General features: G+C 30.8%; 3 protein-coding genes across 3 annotated transcripts; 2 read left to right on the plus strand and 1 right to left on the minus strand.

The window, feature by feature from the left end:
- Nucleotides 1-317: 317 nt before the first annotated feature.
- Nucleotides 318-2,104, minus strand: LOC107010759 (bidirectional sugar transporter SWEET6a). The gene is made up of 6 exons (XM_015210042.2): nucleotides 2,059-2,104; nucleotides 1,538-1,574; nucleotides 1,122-1,338; nucleotides 883-1,044; nucleotides 674-793; nucleotides 318-574 (listed from the first exon to the last, which is right to left on the minus strand). The coding sequence occupies exons 1-6, from the start codon at nucleotides 2,102-2,104 to the stop codon at nucleotides 455-457; spliced, it is 702 nt and encodes a 233-aa protein (XP_015065528.1). The 3' UTR covers nucleotides 318-454.
- Nucleotides 2,105-14,047: 11,943 nt separating this feature from the next.
- On the plus strand, nucleotides 14,048-17,648 carry LOC107011642 (homeobox-leucine zipper protein HAT5). The gene is made up of 4 exons (XM_015211228.2): nucleotides 14,048-14,607; nucleotides 15,160-15,296; nucleotides 15,767-16,006; nucleotides 17,123-17,648. Exons 1-4 carry the CDS (start codon nucleotides 14,523-14,525, stop codon nucleotides 17,516-17,518), a joined length of 858 nt encoding a protein of 285 aa, XP_015066714.1. The 5' UTR covers nucleotides 14,048-14,522; the 3' UTR covers nucleotides 17,519-17,648.
- A 3,801-nt stretch (nucleotides 17,649-21,449) lies between these two features.
- LOC107008921 lies at nucleotides 21,450-25,747 on the plus strand. The gene is made up of 6 exons (XM_015208135.2): nucleotides 21,450-21,772; nucleotides 23,282-23,570; nucleotides 23,692-23,798; nucleotides 23,933-24,065; nucleotides 24,167-24,361; nucleotides 25,131-25,747. Exons 2-6 carry the CDS (start codon nucleotides 23,295-23,297, stop codon nucleotides 25,443-25,445), a joined length of 1,026 nt encoding a protein of 341 aa, XP_015063621.1. The 5' UTR covers nucleotides 21,450-21,772; nucleotides 23,282-23,294; the 3' UTR covers nucleotides 25,446-25,747.
- The last annotated feature ends 642 nt before the right edge of the window (nucleotides 25,748-26,389 follow it).

Below are 26,389 nucleotides of genomic sequence, written 5' to 3' on the forward strand. Positions count from 1 at the left end.
ATGGCCCAAACAGATATCGTTAAGGTTATATGTATAAAAGTAGTAGATGACTACAAGGACAAAAATTTTTGCGAATATTACTGTTGAAGCTAAAGAGATCTCATGATTCAATTTGTTACGTAATTTTGGACACTAGATCGCAACTCTCGCGTAGATGATAATTGAATAGGGAGGATCAAGGTTTTTAAGTATACTAAAATTGCTTTACTCTGAGTTGTGTTAGAAACCATACATTATGCAATTTTATATGGAAAGCAGAAAATGCCAGAAAGGATAAAGAAAAATTTTAGTATTATAAACTGAGATAAAGAATCTAATTAACTATAAAAAAAGTTTTACTGACAATTGAATGACTAAAGCAAATGCCGCAGAAATTCGTATTCTCGTGGAAATAGGAAGGGGGTAAGAGAACCCCACAAAATCAAAATCTAAAGAGTGATATCATAGGGAGAAATCAGACGACGTTTTGGAGCTCCACTTTTGAGGGCTTCTCGTCTTTGGGAGGTGGGTTGCGGTAAATGACGATCAATGCCAGCTGAATTAAAGCTAATAGTGCTCCAACTCCGTTTCCAGTCTACACGATATCAGAGCATTACAAGTCAATTAGTATACAAATTAATTCCAGTTAACAGAAAGAAATCCTGTAGATGAAATTTAAGAAAAAAAGACATACCAAGATGTAGGGATCAAACTTGAGGAGAGCATAGATGGCCCAGCAGATTCCATTGAGGAAGCATGCTATGGAAAGCGTCGTTGGCAAGAATTCAGCACTCTTTGTTTTGATCACCTTGTACTGTTTTCAGGAAAACCACAAAAATTAAAATTAGCCAGACTACTATAAGTTTGATATTCTACATATATGAACTAGGCCTTTGTACATACCATGATTGATAGAGGGGATCCATACATACAAATTCCGAAGGCGGTAGCGAGAATTCCCACAACCGTGGTTCTACTTGCGTAAGTGTGCAAGCCTAACATGGTTCCAGCTACAGCGGCAGCCAGCCCCACGATTTCACCGAACAAAATAGAAACTATTTGTAGCTGAGATTGAAAACACAAAGTGTTATATATAAGAGAATAATTTTTAACTTAACACTAAAAATTGGTTAAATAGTTACCCGGTATCTTTTGCCAGTGTAGAAGAAAAATATGGAAATATAGCACAACTGCATGAAGAGGCCAACGCTGTTGATGGTGACCACAAGAATGCTGTGTGGATGAACGAAAGGCATGCCGTAGTAAATCCACATCAAACAGTTCATTGTAGATGCAAGGTATGGGTACGGGTGGAACTCCTCCACTGATTTGTTTTTGATGATTCGACGAAATGTTGGCCTACATTAACCAGAGAAATCAAATTCAGTAAACATAAACTTTGAAGATAACAGAGTATATTTAAACTTCGATTTTTTTATATAGATGCCTAATTTGATTGATGTTTCTATGAATTAAATCTCATTATTAAGTGACTACACATGAGATTTATCGAATCAAACTGCTATTAAGCAAAATACATAGAGAGAAGATATATTACATTGGCGAAGCAAAGAGAACGAACGATAAGACATTGCCTGCAAAAGAAGAAGAGATCGAACATTAGAGAAAATTGTTTACATTATCAAACACGTATGCATGTATGTATGTAAACAGACTTAAATTCATACGTCCTATGCCAAAACCGTTCAGATTAGTAGAATTAATGCTGCCATGCATGTTTCCATGAGAACTTCGATAAATAGCAGAACAAAAAAGCAGAGGAAGAGTAGTTTGGACGAATCTATTCATCAAAAAAGCATAAAAAAACTTGTTCATTAGAAGAAATTCAACAAAATCGAAGTATCAGCACTCAATTCATTCACTAATTCGAATGAGAATCAATTAACAGAGTTGAATCAACTTAAATGTAACTATAAACACTTTATCCATTCAAAATCAAAAGTAGAAGAGAAGATCGAAAACTCATACCACTAATTCGAATGAGAATCAATTAACAGAGTTCAATCAACTTAAAACGATTTAAAATCAAAAATACAAGAGAAGATCGAAAACTCATACCGATAATGCCGACGATAAAACGAATATCATTCGTACTCATCACCATCTTCGGTAGCTTCTGAGAAAAAACTAGAGGCTAGAGGAATTCCGGATTCAGAGAAGGGAAGAAAAGTGTGACTAATGTGATGGAGGGAAGAGAAGCGTGTTTATATAGATGTAGAAATTAATTAGTTAATAGAGTTTTAGTCGGACTGTGTTGCAACTAATCCAGATTTTAGTCTAATTTGGATTCTTCGTTTCTTTCATCTACTCCGGTTAGAATTTTATCCAAAACTTGTTTTAATCACAATCCTTTATAAACAACGTTTATTTTTTATTTTTCACCTTTTATTATATCTTCCGATATATATCAAATGATTAAATACGTAATTATGGAGTAGTAAATTAAACCAAAATAAAATACATGAAACTTCAAAATATTAATCAAAACTAAAGAAATAATTTGAAATTCATGAATCAATAATTAAATATTATTGAATTAGCATCAAACAATAACTTGATAAGAGCCTTTGCCAACTTTTTATAATACTATATATACTCCAACAAAGTTAAATAATATTTACGGAGTGATTATTATTATTACTAGTATTATTATTATTTTGAACAAACTATCACGCCAATAGAGAGTGCACTGGGTTAGTTAGTTACTGTAAGTTACATAAATTGCTTATTGGTATTTTTTTTCCTGTTTATTTTCGTTTAGTTTCCTCATTCTAATTGGTTAATTACACAACCTACATATCCTGGCATAAAAGTCAATTATGTTACTAGTAAGAAGATAAAATTTGATGAATAATTAAACTTAAATAAAGTACATGAAACTTCAAAGTATTAATTAAACTAAAGAAATATTTTAAAATTCATGAATCAAGTGGTAAATATTACTTTGAATTAGCATTAGGCAATAACTTGATAAGAGCCTTGGAAACCAGTTATAATATATACTCCGAAAAAGTTAAATATTTATATTATTATCATCGTTATTTTTAACTATCGCGCCAAAAGAGTGTAGTATGTGTTTCGTTTAACAAGTTACCGTAATCAAGTTACATAAATGCCTATTAGTATCCTTTTCCCCGTATATTGATCCTTTAGTCAATATTGTCATTTAAATTCAAAAAACTTTTTTCGTTATCGAAAAAATAGATGCGATAACAACGTTACCGAGAAAGCAAGAAATTAGTGAGCTTGAGTTACAGTGTTTGAGAGTTATAATCAGATAGAGAGGGGGAGAAATTGTTATGGTTTTGTCTTGATTTTTTAACATATTTTAAATCTTTTTTTATCCTAAATGAATATCAAAGAATTATCATAAATGTTTGAACTTTTCCCGAAAAGAGAATGTGATTTTCTTCTATTATTTGGTTTATTCTTTTTTTTTTAAGGAAAAGTTTGGACTCTATAAATAGAATACACATCTTCGTATATCAACAATACAATAGCATCCACAATGTAGTCTTTTAGAGAATTTTATTCTCTCTACAATTTAAATGTTTTTATTAGTATTTAATAAGTAGGACAACTGATCAAATTCCATATAATAATATTTTGACTTTTAATATTAATTTTTGTCATCTGATTTATCGATGTCATGATTTGTAATTGTAAGCTTTCGCATGACGCCCTAATCACTTTCAAAACCAACAGAAATATATTTATAATCTAACTTTAGGATACATATTATGTGAAGTATATTCGACTACCTATAATATTCCGTATCTCCATATTAAAAGAAGTAATGTCTGACGGACTTCCTCGTGACTCCAAGACTTATGATGGACAAGAGCAACCTCTTCAGGTGTAGGTCAAAGTTGTGGGATACCAAAATCGAGTTCTTACACATATATAATCATAAGTAATTTTGATTTAAACTTCTTTCTCTTGTATTTGAAAAAGATAAGCATCAAACAAAATTAAATTCTAAATCAATAATCCTCAATTCTCCTCATCTCAACTCCGTAACCATATCCATATATATTAAAGGCTACTTAAAAGACGTGTGAGCATTTCTGTTGAGACTTTAACGACTTATGTTAATTAAAGCTTCTCCTTGTAGTTTAGACAAATTTGTGTGTTTTATCCTCGTTATAACAATTTGCCCACTAACAGTAATATATCCATGAAATTAATGGAATTCGAATTCGTGACTTAATTGTTAAATTGTTGCATCTTGACCAGTGTATTAGAGTGATTAGAACAATGCAATATTTTAAAAATCTTAGGGATAGTTTGGTAGAGTGTATTAATAAAAATAATGCATGTATTAATCATATGTATAGTCCCTCGATTGGTGCATTTTTTTCATGCTATGTACGCTTTATTGTCTATTGAGGAGTATATTACTAATACCGTGGATTTCTACGTATTAGTAATGCAAATAATTTAAGGGCAACTTTCACATATAGCAAACATAAAATTCATATTTGTATGTTATAACAAAATTTGCATAATTGCGCTCAATAGCAAACTTATATATGTATAATTTGCTATATATATATAATTGAAGTGAATTGTATAAAACGAATTGTATAAAACGAGAAACAGAGAAATTATATAAAATTTGAATTGTATAAAACGAGAAAGCGAGAAAGACAAAATTGAATTGTATAAAACGAGAAAGAGAGAAATTACATACAATTTGAGTTTGTATAAAACGAGAAAGAGAGAAAGGCAAAAAGAGACTTGTGCAGGGAATATACACTTGAATCGAATTGTATAAAACGAGAAAGAGAGAAATTATATACAATTTGAATTTATATAAAATGAGAAAGGCAAAAGAGACTTGGGCAGGGAAATATTTGAATTGTATAATTATAAGTGTACAGGCGAGCGACAGGAAGCGAGCGAGAGAGGGAGCATGACGAGAGAGGGACTGGCAAACAGTTTGCTATTGGAACACAAATAAATCAAAGGATAGCTACTATATTTATATTATATTATTAGTTTGTCATTCTACACAATTATCCCATGATTTAATACATGCATTATTATAGCTAAAGAACAACACCCCTGAAAACTACTTTTATATCTTTTTCACCATAATTGTGAAGGATATTTTTGTAAAAAAAAAAATGTAAGAAATAATCAATGCAAAACTCATACAAGTATAACTAATACATGCATTATTAATGCAAGCATTACTAACATACTCTATTGAATATTATTTTTATACACTCTACCAAACTATCTTTAATGTATATAGTGACAAATCGAAGCTTAGAAGATACTTGAAGGACCAAAAATGAAAAAATGTAGTAGTAGTATTTCGTATAATAGTAGTACTTTGTTGGGCCATAATTTTGTGTATAGAGCTGACAATTCATCTGTAAAGTCATCGGCCCAACTAGAGATTCTAACCTATTGATAGCCCAATACCCCAAGATGTCCTGGCTAAAAAGATGGGCCAAACTTATTTGACTTGGATCTTAGGAGGAAGTTTCTAGCCCGATTAACTCTACTCCATAGTCCATATGCATATATACTTGAGTAAAGTAAGTTATGGTTAATGGTGGGTGTGTATGGTACGGAGGAAAATATTTTTAATTTTTTCATGTTTGAAAAATATTTGCCCTAAAAAAAAAGTTTTTTAAGAATAAGGACCACGATTTTTCAGATGAAAGTAGAAAAAACAAGTGTCAAAAATCACATTTCAAATTTATTGTCTTCTTCAGCGACCCGATTTCCACAACCCTCACCCCTTGACCATCACCCACCCCCCTCACCCAACTCCCCTTCCCATCTGGTCTCTATATCGTTTTAGTAGATAACATATAGATATAATCAAAATAATATTTTATTATTTACTTTCTAATCACTTCAAATAAGTAAAAAAGAAAAAGCAGGCTAACTTTATAGCAAAAACATTTTTGTTTCGTACCAAACACACCAAGATAAAGAGAAAATTATCATTTTGTATCTCGTTCATGGATGATGGATGAGAAAGAACAATACTCCATTTTGTTCATTTTTACACTAGGGGTGTACAAGTCCATCGTAAAATCAAATAAAAAAATGAGTTGTTGATTTGATTGATTGAGCGTTGAAAAAAATTGAACACTCTTTTCTTGATTTGGTATTAAAAGAATAAAAGTCAAAGCGAACTTAGATCAAATCGACATTATATATATATATATATATATAAATAAATAATATTAATTATTATCTACTTTGTTGATATATTTTTAATTAGTTTATAATTTTTAATGTTTAGAAATATCATTTCAATTTTGGGTTTGTAATATTTTGTAAATATTCATATTGTATTTTAATCAAAAGTTACAATTATAATGTTATAATTTTTCAGATTTGAAGTTTTGTAATTGTCTTATAATTGTAGCCTTTAATCTTATAAATTTTCATTCAACGTTCTTAAAGTTTAGGTTATCGCATAAGTGGGCGAAAAAATATTTGATCTCTTTTGAAATCACTTTATAATTGTAAAAGATCCCGAAAAACCGAATTCTGAAAAAAATGACTAAACCCCAAAAAAAATCCTATTTTATGTGATCTGATTTATTTTTTTAGATTTAATAATTTGATATAAGTAATTTTTGTTTATTTTAAATGAAAAACCAAACCAAACCGATCTGTATATATTATACTTTTTTCTTTAAGAAACTATTTATTAAGGGGCATGTTTTACTAAATTATCATTATTAATTGTGTTTTGAAATATAATAAGGATAATCGGAAGAAAAATAACAAATCTCACTTTTAATTTACTAAAACTAATTTTACCAAACGAATAGGGTTCCTATTCTTCCTCTCCCATAACTCCCAATTCTTGCAAGAGAATACGTGCATGGTTTTAATTCTCATCCTCTATCACCTTTATTGTATTTGTCTTTTTCATTAAAAAGTATTCCAATTAATAACAACAATAATAATAATATCCCAAGTAGATATAGAGAATATGTAGAGCATCGTTTATGAATTATATATGCTCGTACGCGTAGTTTACATAACATTTGCTTATAAAAATTCCATTTTACGCGGTATAATTATCAATCAAAAATAATAATAATCAGATTATAATATTCCATATATATTTGATGCAGCACCAAATGTGTAACGTCTCCTTTATGTGCATTTAATGACCATCCAAAGTGTGTAAAAAGATTAATAGATCACCAAGCTATTAAACTTTAATTATCAACTTTACTTTTTTTTTTATTAAGAATATTTAGCTATGTTGAAAGATTAAATTGATCTTTCCTCTAACATTTTTAAAAATAAAAATTTTATAAATATCAAAGGTGGGCACGTAAATCAAGAAATGTCGATATATAAAAAAGATTCTTTAGTCAAAAGGTGTCTCCCATATATCAATTCGTGCTCCACATTCTCTTCACCTTAACATATAAGCAATTAAAGTACTATAACTTTTTTAAACATAAAGACGCCATTAATAATAAAGTTTATCTTTAAGCTTTAAGCTCTCATCCACATAATCTATTCTTATCGGCCGCACTATACTCCATCACTCTTTTTCTCTTTAATTTTTTCATCACAATATATATCTGCACGAGAATTTTAGTAATTTAATTAATTAATTATATGAGAATTATATATATAATATCGCGTATTTATAAATTTTAAGCATCAAATTATATTCTAAAATTATTCATTACACAATTATATTAGACCATCTCTAATTCTAAAACTACTTTTTACATCAGTGTTTTGAGGCTCCTATCCAACACTGCACTATTCAATATCAAAATAATTTTTTTTTTATTTGTATGTATAATTTTTTTAAATATTAAATAATAATATAATATTAAAAGGGAGAAGCATATAAAAAAAATCTTTTTAGTGTAAAATTTAGTGTAAGGTGTTTTATGCTAAAATGATGTTTAATATAAAATTTGTTGTGATAGATTGAAGATGCCCTTAGAATAATAAATTCGTCTTGATCAATTTTTACGTTATAAGTAGTAAATTAATTATAAGAAAATTTTAAGGAAGTACTTTACAATAACTTTCTATTATGATATAATAGAAGATACAATTTTATGAAAAAATTATAGCAAATAATTGATTAAATTTGAGTGATGATAGACCCATGCATAATTTGCATATGCATTGGGAAACAATAATTAAAAAAACTTACTACTAATAGGATTGTCCCCTTGATTCCATTAATACAAGATGCCCGCCACTGTTTGCGTAGATTAGAGATTAATGATTAGATGTTACGATACTAAATTAATTACAACATGTTCAGTCTTTATGGAACAGATACCGCTTCTTAAATCATGTTACTACGTATAATACTATACTATATAGTATAATTATTTGGTTTTTATGTTATCTTCTCGAAATCTGTGAAATCCAGTTAGCTTTTCTCTCATTATGAGTTGTAATGGGTGGAAAGTTTTAATTAAAAAAACATAAGCTAATGTTTACTTTGACATGAAAAAGATTACAAGTTAAACGTTAATTAAGGACAAAGGCCAAGCTTGATATAACTTTGAAAGTATATAAACTTTATCATTAAAATAAGAAGTTAATATTTTAATTTAAACGGGTCTCATGTCAGTCAATTTTGGAATAAAATTTTTATTCTCTGAAATGCTCTGTTAAAGGACATGGCTACCTTTTTTTTTTTAAAAAAAAAAAAAGAGAGAATAAATTATATATCTAAAAGTAATTAGATCAAATATTTTTATAGAGATTTCATTTGTAAAAATACTAAATACGTGGTTGTTATATCGTTTTTATCTAGAACTGATTTTATTGATTTAAGGAGTTTTAATGGAAATGCTATAAATTATTTGAAGATATAGCTTATTGTGATGAATGAAATAGATATCATAAAAATTTCAATTTAATTGAACTCAATCTTTTACAATTTAAATTAGTTCATGGAGTTTAATCATTTGTCTCATAAACATCAAAATTGATTTACACGTTCAACTTTTTTAAAAAAAATAATGATCAAACTTTAAGAATAATTGATGAGATTTAAAATTTCATCTTTATTTTTTTTGTTTCACATTAATTATCTATCTTATTATAAATAATTATCTCGATCATCAAATTATTGTTAATTTACAAAATTAAGATAAAGTAATTAAACTATTTCTATTTAACTCATATAATTATTTTTTTAAAAAAAATCAAACAAACTTATAAAATTTCAAAAAAAAAAAGAGAAAGAAAATAATTTAAGTGATCCTGAATAAGTAAAACATTTATTAATTTATATTTTTTAAAAGTAGCGAAAAAAATTGAACAATAATATGAAATTTATCAACCAATTCAAAAAGTATCGTAAGGATTTCAAATCACTAAATAATTCAAAGTCCAAAAAGATTGATAGAAGTGTATTTTGGAATTGCTTGGACGGCTATCCAACAACGACAACTGGATAACACATGGGAATGTGGACATGTCCCACCTACCACGTGTCACTTCCTCCATCATGGCCCTTAAAACATCCAAAACTTTAGCCCAAATACCATGTGTCCATGATCCAGGGTTTGATCCAATCAAGAATATCAAAATTATTTAGTATTTTGAAAATTATAACTTATATATTAGTAAAAATTATATCAAATATGAAATATCAATCAAAAAAATTTATATAATTTGACTTTTAAGATGAAATAATAAGAATTTTAAGGTGAATCATTGAAAATATTTTGAATTTGGCATAAATTATTTTTTTATTTTTAAATTATTGACAGTCATAAAAATACTTATTAAAATTAGATACACTCTCGATTTACTATCTACATAACAGGTGGTCTCAAACTTTTATAGTAGTATGAGACTCTTGATAATAAGTTGAGAGAAGCGTTAAAAGTAATCATAAACTTTGCAGAAATTTTAGAATGTGTTTCAATCGTACTGTAAAATCGATAATATATTTAAATTCAGTTAATCAAATAAAAATATATTTTAGTACTATCCATAATTTAAAAACAAAACTAATAATACTTACTAAATTTGGAGGTGTTTTTAGGTAATCCTTTTTTTTTAAAAAAAAAAAAACGAATGATATAGATTCTTCCGTGTCTCCCACACGGTTTCCTTTTTTTTCTTTCAGTAGAAAGATCCATATCATACTTCCACTTTGGATTTATTGACTACGTGACCCCACCATCCAAGCAACCTAAATTTTATTGGTCAATCATAACATTTTGTGTTTTTTTTTTTAAAAAAAAACTATGTGAGCCTAAATTTTTTAAATATGAACCGAGATTTACCATTTATCGTAATTTTAGTAAAAGTTTCACAAACTTGAATTTTAACGAATGAATTTATACAATATGGAATTCGACTTTAATATATTTTTAAATCCTTTTATTGAGTAAATAATAAAGAAGAATTTAGTATGATTATCTTGATATTTAATTTAAATAGTAATACCATAATGGAAAATAGTAATTTTAATCCATGTATTATTACATATTCTTCTTTTAGTTTGTGTTATGGCACATTCACCTTCAACTATTTGAAGTCTGTGGTTAGTCCTTGAAATTAATAAAACTTAACTGTTTCAAAGAATAATTATTCTAAGATATATGTAAAATAAATTGAGGTTCGGTGATTATAAATATTTGAAAAATTATGCGTATAACAAAATTTGAATTTAATAAAAAATTAACATATGTAAATTTTTAGGACATCATTGATAAGTCTTAAAGAACATGTTCACCTACTAAATCCTTTTAAATGTAATTGTATTTGACTTTGATTAGTAATCATCGAATGAGAAAGAAAAAACTCAATATATATACTGAAATAATCATGCTAATTGTATATTTTTTAAAATATATAAAATATATATTTCTAATTTTATATACATAATTTTTCAAGCATTTATAACCCTTTACTCGATTTTATTTTATATAATCATTTTGTTAAATAGTTAAGTTTCTTTAAGTTGAAAAATCCAAACCAAACTAATATAGAGACTAAAATCATTATTTCCCCTATAATAATATATTAAATCTTTTATTGTAGTATACCTAATCTCATATTTTTTCGATTTGTTACACCTTGACATTATCTTAATGTTCGAATAAACTCTTCTAAGTTCTGAGTGAAGATTATTCTTCTCAGAAAGTGTTACATCCTTTTTATAATTTTTTACTTCAGTTTATAAGCGATAAAAAATTAAAAATATTTTATAATATAGATTTATGATTAATTATCAATTTTGTAGTCACTATAATAAAAATAATTTTTAGTGACATTAAATATTGACATTAATAAAAAGTACTAAATTTTTTATCGATATTCGTTAAATATTACTAGAATTAATATTGCTAAAGAATTCTATAAACATACATAAAAAATATTTACACAATACATATTCCTATTTAAAATATTAATTATCGTTAATAATTATTTTTGTCTTTAACGCTTGATGCTACCATTTATTTCCCCACTAAGGGAAACGGAAAGGAGTTTTTGATTCCCTGGGTCCCACGAAAGGGTCTGTTAGAAAGGTAGTTGGGAATATGAGAAGACCAAGACATCAAAAATTGATCACCTGTAACGCACTACATCACGCCTCCGTTGCAACCTCCACTGGAAAATAACTAATTAGCTACCACTAATTAGTTTTTAATTGTAAGCTTACGAAGTTTTCCTCTTATATGTTAAATCAAGATAATTATCCAAGAGGAAGTTTTAAGGATCTTAAATCAAGATAATTATCAATTATTTTAGGTCGAATAATAATAATTTACTTGAATTTTTTAATTACGAATTAAAAAGTGATTTTTTTTTAGATAACAAATGTTGATAGGAAAAACAATGCTCGACAATTTATCTATACATCATCTATTATAATTAATCTTCGACCTTCATATCATGATATCAAATAGTTGTAGATCAAGTTTCATACCATATCTTTACATCTTTTCAATATTTTTTCGACCCACCTCTACTTCCTTCAATGGGCAACTTTCACATATAGCAAACAAAAAATTCATATTTGTATGCTATAGCAAAGTTTGCATAATTACGCTCCATAGCAAACATAAAACTGTTTAATTCGTTATACATATACAATTGTATAATTCGCTGGCCTAAATTGTATAATTCGCTATCCTATTTCACCGCAATTGTATAATGCACAATTGTATAATTTGCTGCCTATTTCGCTGCAATATTTTTATAAAATTTGCTTTGCATACAATTGAATCAAATTAAAATGTATGTATATTGCATAATTATAAGTGTATAGCAAGAAGATATATGTTTTTCTATCGCTTTATACAAAAACAGAAACACAATATATACACTTCTGTTGTATAAAGCTAGAGAAAATTGTATTTCACTGCAATTGTATAATTCGTTAGCCTTTTTCTCTGCAATATTTGTATAAAATTTGCATTTGTCTACAATTGAATTGAAGCAAAATGTTTGTAAATTGTATAATTAAGTGTATAACACGATGATATATGTTTTTGCATGTGTATATACAATTTTCTCTCGCTTTATACAAAACAGAAACAGAATTTATACACTTCTATGTATAAAGCGAGAGTGGCGAGCAGAGGGAGAGTGGCGAGCAAGATTTTTGGGAGAGAGACGCCTGGCAAACTTTGGCTAACGTTTGCTATGGAGCACAATTAAATCAAACCATAGCTACTCCATTTATTTTAGGTTATTAGTTTGCTATTATATACAATTTTCCCTTCTTCAAACCGCATAACCTACCTCTTGCACCTCCTCATTAAAAAATTTAGGAAAAATTGTATATAATGACAAACTAATAAATCAAATAAATACTATAATCATATTTTAATTTAATTGTACCCTGTAGCAAACTGTTTGTCAGTCACCTCTCTCCCTCAAACTCTCGCTCGCTACTCTCCCTCTCTCGCTTGCTCTCTCTCACTTTTATACAAACACAAGTGTATAAAATGTGTTTCTGTTTGTGTAAAGCGAGAAAAAATTGTATATATACATATATTTTCGTTCTCCTCTCTCCCCTCTCCCAGATCTCGCTCGCCACTCTCCATATCTTGCTCGTCACCCTCGCCTCTATCGCTTATACAAACATAAACGAAATGTATAAATTGTGTTTCTGTTTGTATAATGTGAGAGAAAATTGTATATACAATTGCAAATACATATATCTTCGTCATATACACTTATAATTATACAATACAAATATTCTCCTGCCCAATTTTCTTTTTTCTTTCTCTCATTCTCGTTTTATACATACACAAAATATACAATTGATTTCTTGTATATATGTATAACGAATTATACAGTTGGTTTCTTTGTATATGTATAGCGAATTATACATATTTATATAAACTTTGCTATTACATGTGTAAATATGAATTTTGTATTTATTATATTTAAAAATTGCTCTAATATTTATACATTTTTTTTATTTACATATTCAAAACTATGTCAGGCTCACCTCTCTTATTTTATCCACCACTTTGTTCTATTTCTCATAAATATTCACATATCAATTTAAACATCTTTATCTTCAATATTTACATTTTTTTGAATATACAAAATTTTACTTAGTCAACTTTGAGACTCGTAATAGTTAATTAGGAGTGTTTTACAGTTATATTTCTATTATAAGTGAATTGTCAATCGAAATGAAAACCGACTTCAATGTTTCCTTTTATAATTTTTTTTGACATATAGAAATTAATTACTCACAAAATTCCAACTTGAATGTATTAAATCTAGATTTGGTAAAATAAGGATCACATGATAAAAATGAATCAGACGGTAAAGAGGAAACACTGACACAGCCATTCCATCCATCCGACAAACTCCCGACCGTAGGGAATGGCTCCTCTGGGGGACACACACTCTCTTCCCTGATCTGGCACATATGCTAATTTTCCCCATTAAACAATCACTGAATATTTCTAGAAACTATACCCCCCTTCCAGACACTCACGGCGCAAGTTAGTCACTCCCCCATCAATATCATGCTTCATTGTTATATTACCCAAAATACCCTCCGTTCACTATAAAATCCCCATCCTTCACCTCTATCAACTTTAGTCGCAAAATAAACTTATAAAACAGCATATATATATACGGACAAAATCACATAATACGCCCTCGCCGGAATCTTATTTTCACTGTCGCCGGCCGTTAAAACTTCTTTTTTTTTTCTAGTTCGGAGGTCAAATAATTAACCTCCGATCGGAAGAAGTAGTTATTCTAACTGCTTCTATTTAATCTGAAAACGGGAAAACCCCTGAGCTGGGTAAGGTGGATTTCGTGATGGGATTTTGTATTTGTCCTTTGGAAACTCCTGCTAGATTACTGTGGAGTACTAGTTTCTTCCGCCACAAGCTTATGCTCTTCTAAAACTTAGTCAACTCTCTTTTTTCATACACATCCCTGCTAAAAAAGAAGAACTCTGTGCTGGAGTTTTTGTTTTCGTTTTCTGTTTCGCCGGAAACATATATAAATAATCTTCTGTGTGTAAATAGGCGATTTTCCAGATAGTTGAAAATATGGGATCTGGGCATATATTTTTCGACCCGTCGTCGTGTCACGGCAACATGCTGTTCCTTGGGAGCGGAGATCCTGTTTTCCGAGGTATTCTCTAATCATTATGTTCTCTATTCCAATTACTTATATTACTATGAAAATATAATTTAAGAACTTTTTTGATGACTCAATTCCACAATTAAAATTGAAAGTAAAGTATGTATATGATATGAGTAACACTATCACTAGAAAGTGAAATTCGTCTTGATCTGATTTAATTTTTTTGAATGATGTAAATTTCATTATTCAAATTTACAACCAAAACAAGTATAGAAATATTTTGTCCATGTTAATTTATTCTGAATCGTACAAGATGAAACGAAGCGGTTAACTTGTAGGGTAACCTGCGATAGATGATTTATAATTTCACGGGGAGTACGAAGAGGTTAAGATATACGTAGATTCTGTTTGTACCTATTTTTATAAGTTGTTTCAGATAGATAGTTTTAAATTTAATTCACTTAGGATATTGTTTTTATAGATTGATTGTCTCTAGTACAGTAAAAATAATAATAAAATTGTAACAACCTTTTTGCATGTAAGTTCTAAAGGTGGCCTTTTATACTATTGTATTTTGAAGCCTGACTTATACTGATACAGGACCAAGATCGACGATGATGAAGATGGAGGACTCCTCGAAGAGGCGACCCTTCTTTAGCTCGCCGGAGGATCTATATGACGAGGAATACTACGACGAGCAGTCACCGGAGAAGAAGCGCCGTCTCACTCCTGAGCAGGTTAGCATCCTGCTCCTCCTTTATCTACCCAAAAATATAAATTAAGTAGTTAGAAATGCGTTTTTTTTAATAGTTCGACGGAGTAGTTAGCAATTCAACACACTGTGACATATATCTCCTAGCTATCAAGATAGTTTAATTTTTTGGTTCAAATCTCACCATCACATATTTTTGGCAATTGGCCACTACATGTGAAACGATTTGTTTAGTCAAATTATAATTAAGTAACTAAAGAAGATTCCCTCTAAAGTGATTTGAGTTTTAATTATATTGGAACATATTCACCACTATAGCATCAAATTCTTCACAATATTGTGTCCATGATTATTCTACCTTTAAACCCTGAAAAGAAGGGAATTTCTTTTTTATCAACGAGCGTTTTCTTTAAGCAAAATTTTATAATTTTGTGGGATTCGATTACTTGCTGAGCAATAAGTGCATGTCCTGCGTTGTTGGGTACGTAAATGAAGGTGCACTTGTTGGAGAAGAGCTTTGAGACAGAAAACAAGCTGGAGCCCGAGCGCAAAACCCAGCTGGCCAAAAAGCTGGGGCTGCAGCCCAGACAGGTGGCTGTATGGTTCCAAAACCGCCGTGCCCGGTGGAAGACCAAGCAGCTCGAGAGGGATTATGATCAGCTCAAATCCTCTTATGACTCCCTTCTCTCTGATTTTGACTCCGTTCGCAAAGATAACGATAAGCTCAAATCTGAGGTATAACCATATAGTAATAGTGTTGTGATCATTTTATTTGCTTAAATTCTATTATACTTTGTACCAACCTCTTAACATCGATTTTTCTGGTCGATTTTTGGCATATTTATTAATAGTATGTCCTTAAGGCCTTAGCTTTTGCAATACTCTATGAGGAAGAATTAACAAATCATGGATAACACACCTGTCTTGCAACAATTTGATCAATGACAAAAAGTCGCCTTTCTTGCAACATTGGAGAGTCGGATATATATGTAGGATAATATGATGCCTTATTGAATAAAAACTAGCTAGGAGAGTCTATGATAATTTTTTTGTAGTATATAGTAGAATATTAAAATATGCTTGTTGACGAAATTTGTCGGCGAAGTTGGTAATTGGTAGGATTTTTAATCTGACTTTTAATTTGAGGTCATATTCTGTGTAACACCTGGCCATCAATATTAGTAGTGGGGAACCTCACAAACAATATTCTTCCTCACCTAGAATAGAAAATTATATCTGTCAATGTCCTTCTGAGTCATCTTGCATCAGAGTCAAATAAATAAAGTAGCATCTGTTCTAACCCCCCACTTTCAATGTTTTTTTTCTATTACTTGGTTTTGAATTTCAAAAAAAGCGAATATACTTTTGATATATTGGGAAAACTTGCTTTAAAATATGCGTAGTGATGAAGACCTTACTATATAGATAGTGGATGTATTACTATCAGAGTTACGTTACTGTTATTTCTTAGTAAACTTTTACTAATTTATTCTTTTGCTTTTATTTTGCAAAGTGATGTAATAATAGGGTTATCAACCAGCATATTTTATTTTATTTTTACAATATTACGCTAAGTTGACTTATAACAATTGGCAACTCTTCATAATACGTTAAAGAGTTGGTATACATTGTAAGTCTTGCGCATTTATGTCACACATCAAATCAAATTTTATATATAAGTTTATCACAACTTATTGTATAGTAGGTACACCTGACTTGGCTTGTATTCGAGGTTGCTAATCCCACTAAATGTGATTTTATCTTTTTAGCTTACATGATAGCGTGCAAGTAATTAAGTTGTTGTATATAGTATCGATATGAAACTATTTTGTTAATTGGGAAAAAATGCAGGTTGTTTCATTGATGGAAAAGTTGCGGGGGAAAGTGGTTGCAGTTGCAGGGGGAAATGAAAAATCTGACATGTTGGAGGTCGATGCTATGACGACCCTTCAAGTGAAGGTGAAGGCTGAGGACCGGTTGAGCAGTGGCAGTGGTGGGAGCGCGGTAGTAGATGAGCATAGTCCACAACTGGTGGACAGTGGGGACTCATATTTTCACACTGATCATGAGGAGTATCCAGGGCCTGGAGGATGCAATGTTCCTCCACCCATGGATGGTTTACAATCAGAGGAAGATGATGGTAGTGATGATCATGGCAGTTGCCATGGCTACTTCTCTAACGTCTTTGTGGCAGAAGAGCAGCACCATGAACAAGGAGAAGAGCCTATTGGATGGTTCTGGTCTTAATTGAATTTTAGAATATTATATTACAGTTTTTCTTATCTACGCGCGCTTTGTATGATGAAATAAGTGTTGTAATTCCAACTTCTTATTTAAACATCTATTAATATGCTTTTGCAGCTTTTTATTCTCTTGATTTAGTTCTGATTCTTGATGTTTCTTCATATATTTCTCATCTATTATTTTGACTACATGTTCAAATTACGTGCTTGATCGAATACAAGAGGAGTTCATATACTAATAATTGATGACATGTCTAACGTTAGGATTCAAGAGTAGAATATTTCCCTATTTGCATACTACAATGTTCCGATCAAGTGTATAATAAGTGAATGAGCTGTAGCCCACATTGGGGTTCAGCAAAACTCAATAGACTTTATTCAAACAATGAATTTGTGTTGATGAGTTTATGAAATATATATATATATTAGAACCTAATAATTCGAGGGCAAATACAGAATGATCACTGTTTCGTCAATTTCTGCTTTGTACGCAGAATCAGCACTTCCATGTTACCAACAGCTGCTGTCTAAATCAATGTTTTGCTATAATATTATAGTCTCATTAAATAACTATTCTCTTCGTTTCAATTTATTTGTCTGATTTTGACTTGACACAATTTTTTTTAAAATTAAGAAAATTTTAAAATTCTATGTATTTTTAAAGATATCGAATATATATTGTCTTAAAAATATCATAGAAAAAACTGAAATTAAAAATTATCATAAAAAGACGTTTTATTGAAATAAATTGAAAGAGATGGACACTATTGAAATATGGGTACAGCAGAAGCACAAAATAGACCTTATAGCCCATGACATTTTGTTTTTCCTTAATGACCACAGTAGATCCATTCCCCATCTGCCCCATTTACTTACTTCATTTACGTACTTGTTGAAGAGCAAATTGAGTAAATAAATATGTGTGGTATTTCAATCTAGTTAAATTATGTTCTTTCAATCGAGTTAAATTTTTAGATGAAATAATCATTGTTTTCAACAACAATAATCTCTAAGGCTTTTAAAAGAGTAAATAAAATCTGGACAAATAATATGTATGGCCTTTCTCTCCTTGACATAAAGATATAATACATAATCATGATCCTTAACTTGACGTCATTTGATAACTATGACCCTTAACTTTAGATGTGCATAAGTAAATACTTAAACTTGTATAATATTGAACAAATTGACACATTCGTTCTACATGGAAATTTTGTGTCCTACATGTATCATGCCATGTAGGATACATGTGTTTACTTGTTCAACTTTATACAAGTTTAAGTGTCTATTTGTGTACATCCAAAGTTAAAGTTAAGGATCATAATTACCAACTGACGTTAAATTAATGGTCATATTTATATATTATCGCTAATATAATTTGTGTTGTGCCATGGAAGAATATCCCTATCTTTTCTCAAGGACACAATGTCCTAAAACAAAAGAACAAAACTGATCTGATTAGCCACAGTTGCAGAGTCCATGTGCAATGCTAATATATAGTATGTGAGAATATATGTCCAATGTGCGTACTACCTATATAGTATAGACTAGACAATGGAATAGTCAATAGAGTTCGTGCTTTCTTGGCTTAATTTGATGAGTGACCATTTGCTTCCAGTGGCCAGTGAGGCATCCCATGTGCTGACTCACATTTTTTTGCTCAATCATCATATATTATAAGAGAAAAAAAATCAGATGGGATGGGTCATCATTCATGTACAATATGGCTGTAAGGTTGTGAACTGACACATCTTCAATATGATATGATATCATTTGTATTATCGAACTAAAATTAATAAGTTAAAGTCAAAAAGTGTGATATACACATTCTACCATGTTGCAAGCATTAGTAGTTATTTTCACGGTTTGAAGGTCGCATAAAAATAAAAATGAATTTATCATTGCTTCAAAACTTTAAACTATTAGAAGTATTTACAACAAAATTATAAACTAAGAGCAACTATAATCTAATGTCAGGTGATAAAGTCTCCAACTTATAAAATCAAACACAAGGGAAATCATCAATTGTACAGGCACCAAATCAGTTGAATCATTATACTATTAAACAAATTACTACATAGTTTTGCAAATAACAAAGGTCTTTAAAGCAACAGTAGAAATTGACTCAATCTCATTCAAAAATAAGAAAAGAAAGAAAAAAAAAGTACATATATATTAGTTTGTGGATCTCAACAATCATATGATAATTTTATTAATATTGTGGCCAAATTTTGATTCCCTAACTGTAACGGTTGTCTTATTTAGTATTACTTTTAGATCATTTGCTAAGTATATAATTAACATTTGTGGATCAGGAAAAAATAGTACAAGTAGTTATGTCGTATATAATTTATATATTGGCAAAGGGTAATATCTATCCCTCTACTCTCAAAGAAGGATTAGATTTGCCCTTTGTCATACTTTTTTGATATATTTACTCCTAACATTTAACTTTAGACACATATGTAACCTTAAACTGTTAAGTATCATGTCTCCCACTTTTATTATGAAATAATATTAGGAGTCGAGTTTAAGATAATGGATTGATTTAATAATTAAATCAGGAAGAAATTAATAATGGAATAAATATATATCCATGTAGATATGCCACATATGCACCATGTAAAATGATAAAAGCAAGAGATATGACACTTAACGGTTCAAGGGTAAATATATGCCTAAATTGAATAATAAGGATAAATATATATAAAAAAGGAAGTATTGACCAAACTAAGTCATTATATAAAACAATTCACCAAAATAATATATTTATTTTTAAATTTTACAAAATTAGTATAAATGTATTTCACAGTAACGTTTTAGGGTATATTTTATTTTTTAAAAGTTGACGGCGTTAGATTGATATACGTTATTCATAGTAATGTTTTACCCCTAAAACGTTACTGTGAACAACGTTTTACTCCTAAAAAACGTTACTTAGAGTAAAACGTTAACGTTTTAGGAGTAAAACGTTACTCACGGTAACGTATATCAACCTAATACTGTTAGTTTTAAAAAAATGAAATATACCCTAAAATGTTACTGCAAAATACGTTTATACTAGTTCTGTAAAATTTTAAAAAAATATATTATTTTGATAAATTATTTTATATAATGGCTTAGCTTAATAAAAAAAATCAAAAAAAATATGACAAATGACAAATTCAACCCTTTTCTAAAAGTATAAAAATAAATATGCCTTTTTTTTGCTTATATATTGTACTCCGATATATCATCAGAAAATAAAAATATATGATTATCATTTGTGGATCTCAACTACTATCAAGATTATGCCGTTGAAGTACACAAACCCAAAAGATAAAATATAATTTTGGCAGTCCGGCCAATTATTGATTCCTTACTGTATTTAACGGTTTATCATGTAATCATTTTAGTTTATTTTTGGTAGTGATTAACAACATCTTTTAGTTCTTTCACAATTCAAATTTGAATTGAAAATGATATGAGCGCATTATTGTCTAATTAAAGTCTTTCCTATTTTTTATTTAAACACATTAACAACAAATTAATTAGCGGAGAAACAGTCCTACTCAAATGATGTGGCACCAAATTCAAAAATTGCTTTTCTTCTGTTGAAAGGTCTGTTCAAAATGAAGTCTCAACTTTCATAAGCAGGGGGAATTATTTTACCATCGTTTTAATTCAAAAGTTATCTCAAAAATTTTTATCTTTAGAAATTAAAATTTGAAAAATATGTTTAACTATACTCTTCAATATATATTAAAAAAGTATGCACAATATTTAATTACGTCACTATTAACAATTGAAATTACCACACTTGGAAGCTTAGTTTTTAATTTTTCTTTTCTCTACCGCATCTAATATCAAATGTATTCATGCTCTTTATCTAATTTATTTTTCTTTAATATACGAGCTGAAACGACAATTAAAATAAAACAGAATTATTATGAGTGTCGGTAATTATGACAAGACATAGGGGTAATTTCGCGAACGCGAAAATTGCGAATTTATGTCCTTGGACTCCCTCTGCTCCGCGGTCACATGTACATATCCCGTGCTGCCGGCCCAATTTTGGTGTGAAATAGCGCCGTCTCATTCTACTGTTCTCGCCGGTTACAAATATCTCTTTTCTACTCTCTCTGTCTATTACTCTTCACTCACTATACACATCAAATCCTCCATTGTTTAGTAGGTTAAATCTGCTTGTCTTTGAAGAGGAGAGTTCAAAATCATTTCGATTTGCTGCTTTACCCGATCATTTCACCGCATTTTTCTGGTATGCTCAATCTTCACTTACTCTGTTATTATTAGGCCTTTATTAGTTTATAGGTAAGTTAAAGAGGTAGTATTGTACATTCGAATCACTAAAGCCCCTAAACATTGCATTTTTTGTAAATCGCTGATGGAGTAATCCAGTTGTATAGGTTTGTTGATTGTATTTGCTTTGAAGTTGCTAACTGCGATCTGCGAAGGTTCTTCTCTCTGAGATCTTGGCTATTCTACTTTAATACGTTTTGGATTGTTTTATTTTGTAGATAGTGCTTGTTGGAGTTGATTGTTCTGATCCTGTAGTGTAGATGCGATTTCTTTGCCGTTACTATTATTAATACGAGGAATTTTTCCGTTAGTGATTATTTGTAAATAGTTTAATGGAGTTTGATGTGTCTAATCATTGTTATAATAGTGATTCGAAGTGCTTTGTTGCTAACTTGGATGGACAAAAATAAGCTAACTATTTCATTTGGGCTTAACTTAGGGTTTCGTTCTAGGTTAAAGTGTTCTTTGTCTTTTTCTTAAAAGGTTTTTGCAGCATTATTTGAGTAAAAACTTGCGTGATTTGTACATTGGCAACATCTATTCTACTTAATTTACTGGCTGAAGGATTTTCACACCAAATGCTACCAATTGAAAGCAAAGTAGTGTTGTCAAACCTTCAATGTTGAAGTTCATCAAATAAGAAATTGGATTGTTCATTCAGAAATATTAGATCACTATGTTACTTGTTCCTTTTTTTCTTCTCAAAGGCATTAGATTATTGTGTGCGCTTTCCATTTCTCCAGCCAATGCTACATCATGTACTTGATAATGTGAGTCCCCTAGTGGTGTCATGCCAGCTTAGGTACCTTGACTAATCCACTAGGTAACATTCTACACTGAAGCAAATCAGCTCTTTCCAGGTGTTATAACTGGTAGTTTGAACCTGGAATCTTCAGGTTGATACTTCTATGCCTAAACTATTCAGCTATCTCCTTGGGACAACGTACGTAGACGGGTTTTTATTTCAACTTCAAATCTTGAATAGAAGCCTTAATAGCTGTATTCTCTCTAGGATACTGTTCCGCTATGAAAATTTACAATTAAAGTGAAGCTTGTGAGATTGAGATTATCTTCCATCTATCATAAACAAAAACTTAAGTAGAAGAACTAAGTATTGATATGGAAAATTAGGTAAGGGACCTTGAAAGAAAAAAAAGTAAGTTACTGGAATGACCACAAATATGAAAAAGCATTGTTGAGGTCCAAAAGTTAGTTCTAAAATCCCCGGAGTTCAAATATCTGTTTATTATGTTGTTTTCTCCTCTTCTCTGGAGTTCAGATATCAGTTTATTATGTTGCTTTCTCCTCTTCTATGGAGTTCACATATCTGTTTATTATGTTGCATTCTCCTCTTCTCCGGAGTTCACATATCTGTTTAGCTTTCTTCTCTTCTATTCGACGGGAAATGATTTCTTAAGTGCATTGCGGACGTGGCTCGTAATAACCCTTTACACTGCTGGTATTTCAGATCTAATCCATAAATGATGTCTGAGGAAGCTGCTAGAGATCTCATTCCACTACCTGAAGCTGGGATGAACAATGAGATCCCCAGTAATGGGAGTGTTCCAGTAATAGGGGTTGAGAGTGTTGATAAAAATTCGAAAGATAAGGAAAGAGAAAATCCTGCCTTACTGGTTGGACCTTGCCTTAATGGAGACGGTAAGGTGTATACTGGGGCAGAGGTGGGAAATTCTGAAGTGGAATACATCGAATGTGAGAATTTGAATGATGTAGAAGATGTTGACACAAGTCTTAAGGTAATGATTCCTGATATAGTTTGATGTTTCATCGTAGTAATTTTGCATCTCGGTTTTGCTTCTTTATATTGGTTACAAAAGTCTCTTTTCAATGTCTTTGCCTCTCCTTTTTCATTTGTAGACACTGTTGACTGGGCTTGACTCCAAGGACTGGGTTTTAGTGTGTGAGGCACTCAATGACGTTCGGCGTCTGTCCCTATTTCACAAAGAAGCAATGGTTGATATGTTGTAAGTCTTTGGTCACCTAGGATAAGAACTTGAAAGATGTTTGATCATGATGTTCTAGCTGGTTAGACATCTTTTTGTATGCTCCCCTTTTGTTCTGTCTGGTCTTACTTATGCTTATTACTTAAAATGTGCAGGGGAAATGTGATCTCCCTTGTTGTGAAATCTTTGAAAAATCCGAGAAGTGCTGTTTGTAAGACTGCTATTATGGCATCAGCTGACATTTTCAAAGCATACTGTGACACCATAATTGACTTGATGGATCCACTGGTAACTTTTCTCTTTTGTGACTTGTGTGACTGCCTTGGCAATATATTTCTCCTAATTTTACCTTGTCCGTGTGCTTATTATGTGACTGTTTCCTTGCTTAGCTTGTACAACTTCTTCTGAAATCTTCACAAGACAAGCGATTTGTTTGCGAGGCAGCTGAGAAAGCTCTAATAGCAATGACAACGTGGGTTTCTCCATCACTGTTGTTACCGAAGTTGCAACCAAATCTGAAACACAGAAATCCTAGAATTCGAGCAAAAGCTTCAAGCTGCTTTTCTCGAAGTGTACCACGTCTGGTGAGAGTTCAAAGTTCTAAAATCTCTTCCTTATGCACCCTGACTTGTTAATTTTAGTAATTACTATTTTCATTCTTACAATTTTTTCCTGCAATTGTTGTTAACGTAGTTTGTTTGTTATTTGTCTGACTAATATCTTTTCCCTTGACTGTTTTATAGACAATATCTTGATACAAAACTCCACCCAGGAAACCCTTCTTGAGAGCGTTTTAAGAATTACTTCTTGAGAGTGTTTTACTAATTACTTTACTGGTTGAAGGAATGGATAGGTAATAATTTGTTCATCTGCTGACTAAGATCTTTCCCTTGGCTATGTTTTATTGACAATGCCTTGATACTGAACTCTACCCTAGTAGGAAACCCTTCTTGAGAGCGTTTGAAGAATTAATTTTTCTGGTTAAGGAAATGAATGACTAGGTAACAATTTGTCAGTCATTTGATTATATTAGGAACTTTTACGTGGTTTCTCCAATAAGTTTTGTTCACAATGCTATAATTAACCGCTTTCAATACCCTTCTGGTGGTTAGTTTATTATTCAGCAGTATATATTTGTTCTTGTTGAATGAAACAAGAAAGATTACATCTTAGCGGACCTTCAACATGGAAACATTTTCTGGCATTTGTGTCTTTTCATGTATGATCATATCACTGAAATGTGAAAGAGGAATAAACTTTGTCCTGTTCTTAGTTTTTGTTTTCTAGCTGGTTGCCTAATTATCTTTTTACTACTAGATCTGGTCTTTACTAACAGAGTTGCATGTTTTACAGGGAGTAGAGGGAATTAAAGCATATGGAATTGAGAACTTGATCCAAATAGCTGCATCCCAGCTCAGTGACCAGCTTCCTGAGTCGAGGGAGGCCGCTCGTTCACTGTTGTTAGAACTGCAAAATATCTACGAAAAAGCACTCAATGTTATCCCCCCACCAGTAGTGAATGAAGACCCAGAAACAATGACCGTGAGTGAAGACCCAGAAACAATTTCCTGGGAGCATTTCTGTCAATCAAAGCTCTCGCCTTTGAGTGCTCAAGCAGTTCTTCGTGTAACCAATCTCACTAGGGAGGGTATTGTTTTAGGTTCATAGTATTTGTGCAAGCAATGAGCTATAGTTCACCATTGTCCTTCATTTTTTGGTTTGGTTTCTTATACCTGTATATACCATGAAAGGTTTGAGGTGTTTGCGAGGCAATTAGACCATATATAGAGCTATAGTTCTATAGTTTCTTGAAATATGGTTTAGATTACGTTTGCATTATACTTAAAGTCATTCATGAATGCTTGCTTTGCATTGCAGTATACATGTAATTGTGCTCGTTCAATTTTCCCATGGTATGTTAATGATTGAAAAGCAAATTCCATTATTGTGAAGCCAAGAGAAGTTGTTCATAATGGCATTGTTTGCCATCTTATGTTCGTTCGGGAGTTGCTGCTCTTTTCCCATGGTATATTAAGTCTATTGTTTTGGAAGTTGCTGCATTTCATCTACACGCTTCCTTCTAATGACTGTCTTGTGCTCTCATATCCATCTTGTGCTGAATTATTCCCTATGATATATATGGAGATTTTCCTTGTCCACTTGCGTCTTTTTCTTTAATTTCATGATGTATAAAGCTGTACTTGTGATGTATCCACTATGTAAGGAGAAGTCCTGTCTGAACAAATGTGGTAGGCTGGTAGCACTTCTGCTTGTTGAGGTGATGGCTCCTTGAGGCAAGAGGATCATACATCGTGTGGCGGCCAACAACTATGCTGAGATTTAAATTGCAAATGTTAGAATCCAGGGCTTTGCATAGTCCATCATCACGAGTGCAACCCAACCCAGGCCAACACTATACAATGCAAAAAGAATTATTTTTTCGCTGAGGCAATCTAATTTGGCCAAGTGCGTCATTCTAAATTTATCAAAAGAAATGGTTGGAAGATACAAGTTTGGACTTGGTCTTGTGTGTATCTTCATCAACACATGTTACGGGTCAACTTCCTATGCCGTCCGAAATTCTTTAGAGTGATAGGTCTAATAGATATATT

This window comes from Solanum pennellii, chromosome 2, assembly GCF_001406875.1.
Source record: "Solanum pennellii chromosome 2, SPENNV200".
NCBI lineage: Eukaryota > Viridiplantae > Streptophyta > Magnoliopsida > Solanales > Solanaceae > Solanum > Solanum pennellii.